The sequence below is a fragment of the Aotus nancymaae genome, unplaced genomic scaffold (assembly GCF_030222135.1).
Source record: "Aotus nancymaae isolate 86718 unplaced genomic scaffold, 86718_ANA_hifiasm-v0.15.2.pri h1tg000022l_1, whole genome shotgun sequence".
NCBI lineage: Eukaryota > Metazoa > Chordata > Mammalia > Primates > Aotidae > Aotus > Aotus nancymaae.
Genome location: NW_026988435.1, coordinates 48,763,262 through 48,772,805, shown reverse-complemented (window position 1 = coordinate 48,772,805; position 9,544 = coordinate 48,763,262). Strand labels below are relative to the sequence as shown.

The 9,544-nt window shown below is 58.6% G+C and overlaps 1 protein-coding gene across 6 annotated transcripts in view; it reads right to left on the bottom strand.

Moving 5' to 3' along the window:
- PCNT (pericentrin) overlaps positions 1–9,544 on the bottom strand; it is a 127,812-nt gene that overhangs the window by 11,166 nt on the left and 107,102 nt on the right. For 5 of the 6 annotated variants that reach the window (XM_064380279.1, XM_064380282.1, XM_064380280.1 and 2 more), the window contains 6 exons: positions 8,134–8,250; positions 6,557–6,730; positions 5,800–5,995; positions 4,460–4,682; positions 4,013–4,163; positions 2,822–3,256 (listed from right to left, as the gene is read on the bottom strand). In XM_064380279.1, coding sequence (XP_064236349.1) covers positions 2,822–3,256; positions 4,013–4,163; positions 4,460–4,682; positions 5,800–5,995; positions 6,557–6,730; positions 8,134–8,250 — 1,296 coding nt within the window. The remainder of the gene's footprint in view (positions 1–2,821; positions 3,257–4,012; positions 4,164–4,459; positions 4,683–5,799; positions 5,996–6,556; positions 6,731–8,133; positions 8,251–9,544) is intronic. The other variant, XM_064380283.1, reaches the window with a different exon arrangement.

Here is a 9,544-nt window from a genome sequence, read left to right as displayed (position 1 = left end):
AGTCATGTCAACGGGCCCTTGGGCAGGCAGCCTCTGCAGTCCTCCACTGGGACCCACAGCCTGACGCACCGCACACGGGCATTCATGCCAACACAGACATGGACAGGCACAAAGTGCATGTGAACGTGCACACATATACGAGCCTGAGTGCAGCCCTGGGGCTGAGCCTGCATGGATGGCCACGTGGTCCTGGGCCCCTAAGCCAGACCTGAGGAGCAGCAACCTTCCCTTCTGTAGGATGGGGGCCCAGGCCATGTCTGGTGCCCAGGAGAAGTGTGTCAGCAAGTGCCTGAGCCCCTGCCCAGCGCACGACTCCTTCCAGGCGAGGGACAGGAAGTCCACTGCATGACAGGGCAAGGAAGGATGGGCAGCCTCTGAAGGGCCTTGGGTTCACTGGTGCTGCTGGGGCTTCCTTGTGACAAAAGAGACAGATCCGGCGGGAAGAGGCCCAAGGTGCAGACACACAGAGGCGGTTCGCCATGTCAGGGAGGGATCCCCAGCGCTAAGCGGACGCCGCCCAGCCCGGAGGATGCTCAGCTGAGCCTGCACTGCGTGGCACCAGTGCCCCTGCCACTGTGGTGACCAGGGTGCAGCTCGGACTCCACCTTTCTGACCGTGCCTCACTCAATGCTCAGGCCTTGTAAGCAAACAGGAGTCATTCTATTTTCTATTTTCTAGTAAGAAAAGTAAGATACAGATGAACTGATGAAATTATATTATTTAGAAAAGATGGAATTGTCTCTGGCATACCACTATCTTGGGAGGCTTCAACGGCTTCAGCTAGAGAAGGTTCTATAATCCAGATCAAAGTCACCATCCTCAGTAAAAAGAACTCGGGAAGGGCCACCTCACTAAAAATACACGTCAAGGTGCATCCTGAAGGAAAGTTACTGACGCAACTTAGAAAACGTTTTCTTTGTATTTCTTTTTTAAGCACTCGTGTTACCATTCTTTTCAATAAAGAATCTACATTAAATAAAAGGTTTTGGCTGGAAACTTCAGGCATGGTTTCAGGAAGTTCTCAGCAAGCAAAGACTCCCTTGAGCACCCCATGAAAGGCAGAGCCCTTGCCCGGGAAAAAGGCAAACACACACCCCGTGTCAAGTCAACCAGGGTGCTGCGCTGCCACAAAGCCGCAGCAGATGCTTTTGCCATGCTCGGCCACACTGTCGGCACACCAAACCACCTCCCTGCTCACCAAGCCTTCTGGAAATAAAACGCTACAAGTATTCCGAAGAGTGGTCTTTTTTGAGGCGGAGTCTCGCTCTTGTTGCCCAGGGGTGCAGTGGCACAATCCCGGCTCACTGCAACCTCAAAAGCCTCCCAGGTTCAAGCGATTTTCCTGCCTCGGCCTCCTGAGTAGCTGGGATTAGGGGCATGCACCACCACGCCCGGCTAATTTTTTCTATTTGTAGTAGAAATGAGCTTTCGCCTGGGCCGGGCGTGGTGGCTTTTGCCTGTAATCCCAGCACTGTGGGAGGCTGAGGCGGGTGGATCACCTGAGGTCAGGAGTTCAAGACCAGCCTGACTAACATGAAGAAACCCCGTCTCTTTTATTTTAAAAAAAAAAATGGGCTTTCGCCACGTTGGCCAGGCTGGTCTCAAACTCCTGACCTCCAATGATCCACCCGCCTTGGCCTCCCAAAGTGTTGGGATGACAGGCACCGGCCACTGTGCCCGGCCTGCCCTCATCACTTGTATTCAATGTTGTTGAGATCATGCCACTGCACTCCAGCCTGGGTGACAGAATGAGATCTGTCTCAAAATTAAAATAAAATAAAATAAAAATAAGTAAATAAATGTAACAAAAGTATACAGCTTGTATTCTGAAAGCAACCAAACACTACTGAAAGAAACCGAAGGCGTAAGTGAACGGCGGGCGCAGTGGCTCAGGCCTGCAATCCCAGCACTGTGAGAGGCCAAGGTGGTGGATCACCGGAGGTCAGGAGCTTGACACCAGCCTGGCCAACACGGCAAAACCCCGTTTCTACTAAAAATACAAACATTAGCCAGGCCACCTCCCATGTAGCTGGGACTACAGGCACGTGCCACTGCTCTCAAGCAGCAGCACCTGAACCAAGAAGGCGGCGGCTGCAGTGAGCTGAGATCACGCCTCTGCACTCCAGCCGGGTGACAGAGCCAGACTCTACCTTAAAAAACAAAAAACCCCACCTAATTAAATGGAGACACACATTCTGTGGTCATGGATCAGAAGACCTCATACTGTCCAGTTGTGAGTACCAGCCAGAGCCATCAGCAGATTTAGTGCAATCTCTAAGAAACTCTCAATGGCAGTTGCTGCAGAAATACAAAAGCCATCCTCAAATTCCTATGGAACAGCAAGAAGCCCCACAGAGCTGAAAATCTCGAAAAGGAAGAATGAAGGTGGAGGAATCATGCTTCCTGATTTCAACACTTTCTAGAAAGCTACAGAAACGGCAGTGTGGGGCCGGGGCCAGGGCACACAGACAGGGCAGACCAGATCCGAGAGCCGACACGAACCTCGCGTCCCCCACGTGAACCCCGCTAACTCCACCTGCTATCGAGTCTAGGTGCGGACGCTCCGCCGGCAGGCGGCTCTCACCAGCTGCTCCTCGTCTCTCTGCCACTCCCTCCACTGCTCCGCAGCCGCTGCGCTCTGCCCGGCCTCCGTGCTCCTCCTCGCAGCCTTGGGTGCTTCTTGCTCTTTTGACCGTAGGTGCAACTGCTCTAATTCTGCCTGCAACCATGCTGGTTTCTCCCTCTCTCTCTCCAGAAAGCATCTCAGCTCTCGTGTTGGGGTGTGCGGGGCTTCCACTGTGGCCTCCAGCGTGGCACTTACCTCCTTCTCTCTCCTGAGCTCCTCACTGTGCTTCCGAGCCTCGGCCTCGAGCTGCTGCTGCGAGCGCACCTTTCCAAGCATCGCCTGCAAGTCCACCACACGGGACTTCTCCTCCCTCAGCTTCTGCAGCAGAGTGTGCTGTGCCCGTGTGTCCTGGTGCACGCAAGCCTCCTGTGTCCTCTGGCTCAGCTGCTCGGTGAGGAGCCGCTCGTGCCGCAAGGCCTCCGATAGCTCCAGGGTGCGGCTCTTCTCAGCCGCCAGGTCCTTCTGGAGGTCGGAGAGCTGGACCCGCTCTTGGGCCAACAAGGCCTCGCAGCGTGAGTGCTCGATGCACAGCTCCTTCTGCACGTTGTCCTTGGCCACCTGCTCGTGTTTCAGTGCCACGCGGAGTCGACTGCTCTGAGCACGCTGCGTCTCCAAAGATGCCCGCAGCTCCTAGGCGGCAAGAAGATACAACGGGAGACGCTGAATCACGAGGAAAAGTGTCTAAATTGTTTTCCTGTCCATGTCTGTTTATACACCTTAGCCCAGCAATCCTACCTTTTGAAATGCACCCTATTAGCCATATGTAGGTACAAGCTTTTTTGTTCAAGTAACAGAAAACCCAGACTGGGATGACATACTTTTTTGGAAGTGGTGTTGAGGAACTGCACATGCATGTCCTGGATTCAGAGAAGTCCCCTGGCCCCTCTTCAGAAAGTCACTAACCAAAGAGGCTCAGAGATACGCACCTGCTGGCTATGAAACACCATTTCCATGCTGTTGAAAGCCACAGCCCATGGAACTGGTGCAGACTTGTCAACAGCCATACGATGCCTGCTGGGCCTCTGCCACACAAAGCCGAGGGTCCCTGCCACCGACCTGCCCCGTGCACAGACCTCTGAGGCTACACTCCATCTCGGATGGACAGCAAGGGCGCTGTGTCCATCTCCAGAGCTATGCTCAGGGACAGTGGGGGCTTCAGGCAGGAGTAACGTGCCACCATGGGTAATTGCAATGTCTGCCCCGTGGTGGCTGCCACTACACCAAGGTGCAGTTTCACCTGAAAATACAGCCCTATCCTGCTGCCTCACACTGCTGTCAACTGGGCGTGCTGCCCTCAAGAACAGGAAAAGGACGGAAGAGAAGCATGGCTGCAGGCTTCCACGGGACACAGCCCATGCCGGCCACCTTGCCCCGACGCCCAGTCACCTCCAGGGCCTTGGCATTCTGGCCCTCCCTCTGCAGGTGCCGCAGCTGCTCCTCCTCCAGCTGGCTCTGCAGGGCACGCCCCTTCCCCTGCTCGCTCTCCAGCTCCTGACGCACGGCCTTCAGCTCGTTCTCCTTACTGGTCAGCACGGATCTGCACAGAGACACAGGTGGTCCCGGGCCTCACATCACAGAACACTCTGACCACACGGGCCAGAGTGTGCTCCCAGGGGCTGGGAGCTCCAGGAGAGGAGGGCAGAACCCTGCCAGGCCCTGTGCATGTGCTTCACCCCCACTGCAGGATTATCAGCCCAGGGACAGCAGGGTGCGGTGCCCCCGGGGCTGCCCAACTGCAGCCCACCAGAGGTTCTGTTTCCCTTCACTGCCGAAAAACGGTGGCCACAATGGAGAAACTCCCACCAGTGTCCGGGGAAGGTGGATGCCACGCACCTCAGCTGGAGGACCTCCTGCTGCACCTCGTGGAGGGAGCCGGACAGCCGCTCGCTCTCCTGCCTGCACTCGAAGAGCTCAGACTTCAAATCCCGCACCGCACTCTGCTCAGCCGCCAGGAGCTTCTGCAGCCCGTTTGCTTTCTCTTCCTCTTCTCTCAGCGTCTTCTGCAAGTCGCCTGCAATGGACTTCTCCTGCTCTACTTTATAGGTCAGCAGTTCAACTGAGAAAGACAGAAGAACAGAAACACAGGCCCCGTGAGCTCCCCATGCTGCACGCGTGACACAGGTTAGAGACAGACTCGTCGGGGCGCGGGCTGAATCCGCTTCGGGAAGAAAGGAGGTTCTGTGGACTAGAAGCTTTCGTTGTGGGTGGAGCAGGACGCTCATTTCTGCCATCTGGGCCACTTCCTTCCGGGCCCACGCTCCTGGCGGGGAGCCCACGGAGTCCAGCAGTGATGTATCCCCGTGGCCGTCCTGAAATGCCACCCCAGCCCCACTCAGACCCTAAACTGCCTCCAATAGAGGCAACTCCAGGCCCAGGTGGCTTTACTGGAAAATTCTCCCAAAACTTAGGGAAGAAATAACCCCAATTCTGGACAACAGAGAGGATACTTCCCAAACCCCCACGGAACTGGCGCTACCCAGCATCAAGCAGAAAAAGGCACAAGAGAAAGGAATCTAGAGATCAGCGCCCCTCTCCAGAGAAAGGAAACTGAGACCAGCGCCCACCTGCAGCCCAGAGAGCATGAAGGGAAGGACAAGGGTGCCGGGACAAAGGCCGTGGCCTCAACTGCAAGGCTTTTCCCCTTGACAGAATCCAAAACTAGGAACAGGGGGCACTCGCCCGAGCTGACCAAGGGTGCCTGACCCCACATGCACGGGCACAAGACCAGGGCAGGGAGTCTGCCCGCGCAGCTGGCAGCACAGCACGCAGGAGAACGAGGGCGGGAAATGAAAAATCAATCATTACTTACCCACGATGACGTGAGCGTCTACATAAAAACTCCCGAAGGACCTAAACTAAATGCAGAAACCTACAAGACATTCCTAACTCTAGTGCAAGCTCCCCAAACTCTGCCAGCACTCAGAGCCCAACACAGACCCCTCCTGCCCACACCAGGCCTGGCCATGAGGCCTCCACATCCCAGCCCCTCCTGGCTCTGCCTGTCTCCAGGGTCCTTTCTGCTCCCTTCTATCAGCTGACAACTGTAACGACACTTGGGGGCCCGACAAGATGATAGCCTGTCACCACCCTCTGCCCCACGGCCACACAGATGAGCGTCAGGTGGGCAAGGGCGGGGGCAGGGCCCCACAGGCGGCGTGAACAGTGGCACCCACCCTGCCTGCGCAGCTGGTGCTCCTGCTGGCTCCCACGCGCCTCCGCGCTGGTCAGCGCCATGAGCAAGTGCTGCAGCTTCTCCTGGTTCTGCAGGCGCGTCATGCGCAGCTGGGCACGCAGAGCCTGGATCTCGGACAGCAGGCTGCTCCGGTCCAGCAGGCGAAGATGCTCCAGTGACTTTTCTTGCAGGTCTCCCTGGGGGCAGAGGGGGAAAAGCAGCCTGAGCCCCAGGTGGCTGCCCCACGCCCCAGCCTTCCAAGCCTGCTGAGTCTAGAGAGGGTGCACAGTAGCCCCTGGGCCTCAGCTCAGGCCCGTGGGCATCAGGGCTGGGCCACGCTACCCTGCATGAGGCCTGCAAGCTGGTTACTCTCTCCACTGGGTCTCCTCAAGTGAACAATGGCGGCGACAGGATTTCTAGTGTCCCCACGGCACCAACGCCACCCAGCCCTGCACACAGAGCACCTCACCACCCAGGAGGGGCTACTTGGAACATGGAATGTCTCTCTAGCTGCTAATCTCGAAATAGAGTGAGGCGGCGAGGGTGGATCACATGCACAGCTGTCCTCATTACAGCTGCAGACGGAAAATCATAGCATCCCGCGTGGACTGAGCGTGACCACCGGGGTCATGGCCACATTCCAGCGGTGGAGAGAAACACACAAACGAAATTCAGATACAAAACAGTCTGTGTCGCCCACTCTGCCAGGGCTGGACTCCTGGGGTAAACTGAGGCCTGGTGGCATAGCTGTCCCTCACCTGCTCACGGATGACCTTCTCCAGCCTTTCAAGCAGGGAGCTGCGGCCCTCCGGATCCGAGCCCCCGAGCTGGGGCTGCAGCTCAACCCCCTGCATCTCCTGCTCTTTTTCAAATGCCTCCTGCACGACCTGCAGAAACTCCCCACTCCAGTCATGGCACGTGGTGGGCAGGTCCTAAAGTGTGAAGGAGGAAACAGTCCTCACAAGTGCACCTGCAGGCGTCGCGAGGACTGCATGCTCGCCCCCCAAAGTTCCCAGTGTGACTGCGTTTGCAGATCGGGCCTGTGGGAGGTGATTCAGGGTAAACGAGGCCTCATAAGAAGAAGAGATGCCAGAGCTCGCTCGCTCTCCACCATGGGAGGCCACAGCAGGGCGGCGCTATCTGCAAACCAGCACCCAGCCCTGTGGCACCTGATTCCAGAACAGACGAAATCAAGGTCTGCCCTTTAGGCCCCTGCACTGGGGTGTTCTATGATGGCAGCTGAGCAGATGGACACCCGTCCAAACAGAAATGACCCTGACGGAAGAGAAGACGTACACTGCCCAGGGCCATTCAGGGCACCAGAAGCAAACACTGCCGTCGTGAGAAGAGAAGAGGTGAAAAAAACGATACAGTAAGGTCAGGAAAACATCAGCAGAGTTCCTTCTTTCTTTTCCTGCTGCTGCACCTTCGAGGCCCGGAGCCTGGAGGGGGCCTAAGGCTGCAAGGCGCTGCCCACTGGTCCCCGGGGCAGCACGCAGCACCGATGAGCCTCCCGAGTGCCAGCCAGGCTGCCGCTCGCACATGACAAGGGCCTGCTGGAGGGGCAGGCAGTGGCAGATGGGGCTGACCCACCGGCTCTCCAGGGTACCAGCACACCCTGCGAGTTCCAGGCACGGGGGACAAAGTCCGTCCCTCCCTCACGAAGCTCTGATCCTGGTCAGAGGCAGAAGCAGGGGCAGGACAGGGCAGGCATGGGATTTGGGAGAGCGCATGACGGGGCTCAGCGCCCACTCCACAAACTCTGCAGGCCCTGGTGCTGGAAGGAGAAAAGCAGGGAGATGGGCAGGGACTGGGGAGAAGTGGGACAGGGGAGGGGCAGCACAGAGATGAGGCCCTGAGGTCCAGCTGCTGGGGCTTCGGGTGTGGAAGGGGAGGTAGGAAAGGCCCAAGGGGAGGAACAAGGCCAGAGGGCAAGTCACCCGAGAGGCAGGAGGAGGGGCCTTGGGGCCAAGTGGTGGGATGGGCTGAGTCCTCAGGGCCACGTGGCCAAGAGAGAGCACTCTCGGCCTCCCCTGGGACTCACGCAGGGCATGGGCCCAAAAGCCTGGAGCGCTTCTGCCCCCCACGCACCTCCACGTCCCGTGGGGAACCTGCCCCCAGAGTCTGCGCCGGCTGTGGGAAGTGGGAAGGCCTCCCCAGGGTTCTCGGACCTCAGTCTGTCTTTTTGGTTGTGCTAAAGAAATCCTAGACTCCACGTGCCCACACGTGGCCCTGCAGATGCAGCCGTTGCCGCAAGCTCCTTAAATCCTTGGGAAAAGATGTGAGGTGCAAAGTAAAACTGTGTCTTCCCCCCACGGAGCGAGCCATCCAGTACCTCGTTTCCCTTCCAGGCTGGGTGTGGCTCGCCTGTGCCCAGAGCACTGGGGGGCATGAGGCCTTCTGACAGCGCCAGGATCTGGTGGCTCTCGTCACGCACCATCTGCAGCAAAGCCTGTGGCGGGAAAAGGCATCAAGAGGAGGGAGTCACCTGCCACCCCACACAGCCACGCTCCACACCACCTGCTGCCCTGAGCTGCAGCCACGGCTCCGTGAGGGCGGGCAGCCGTGGAGAGGGAAGGTGCCACCTCGGCTCTGTGCAGGTGGCGCCCACTTCTCTCGCTACAAGGTTTTCAAGCCCTCCTCCCCCAGCCTTCAGGGCGACCACATGGAAGTCAGGCTCGAAGACTGAATTCCTGTATGAGCCACTCCAAAGATGGCCCTACCGTTTCCTTCACTCCACCTGCTCTCTGAGGGGGACACCATCCCGTCTAAGCCTGGGTGAAGCTCAGGGCAGGGCTTTAGCCCAATGTCCACAGCCAGGTCACAAAAACAATACGCACTGCCTGCCCTCCTCGGACACTACAAGGAGGCCACACAACGGTCACCCAGGAGGCCTCTGCACGTGGTCCGGCTGAGGCCAGCGCCAACCACCAGTGTGGGGTGAAGCTGCCTGTGCTGGGAATGGGGAGCAGAGAAAGCCTTCCCCGACAAGCCCTGCCTGAGGTCCCGGCCCACAGGTCTGTTAAGCATGAGGCAGCTGAGAACAGAGGTCTGCGGGCGGGAGCCGGCTGGGTGGGAGCGGGGTCGAGGGGAGGCCCTGAGGCTGCTTGGCCCTGTCCTCCAGCTGCAGAGGACAGGCCAGTTCCTTCTTTTTAATATGCTTTTCTAGATTTTATATTGAGAAAATGCATTTTTAAAAACATCTCTTATGAAGAAAAATGACACAAAGGCCCTGGGCCACAGCTCCCGCCAGGTGACGTCGGGCCCCCGCAGCTGGGTTCCCATGAGGCCCCACCAGGTGATGTGGGGCCCCCGCAGCTGGGTTCCCGCGAGGCCCCGCCAGGTGACGTCGGGCCCCCGCAGCTGGGTTCCCATGAGGCCCCACCAGGTGATGTGGGGCCCCCGCAGCTGGGTTCCCGTGAGGCCCCGCCAGGTGACGTCGGGCCCCCGCAGCTGGGTTCCCATGAGGCCCCACCAGGTGACGTGGGGCCCCCGCAGCTGGGTTCCCGTGAGGCCCTGCCAGGTGACGTCGGGCCCCCGCAGCTGGGTTCCCATGAGGCCCCACCAGGTGACGTGGGGCCCCCGCAGCTGGGTTCCCATGAGGCCCCGCCAGGTGATGTGGGGCCCCTGCAGCTGGGTTCCCATGAGGCTGGGAAGAAGTGAGGCCCTGCCAGGTGATGTGGGTCCCCCGCAGCTGGGTTTCCGTGAGGCTGGGAAGTGGGGTCCCGCCAGGTGACATGGGTCCC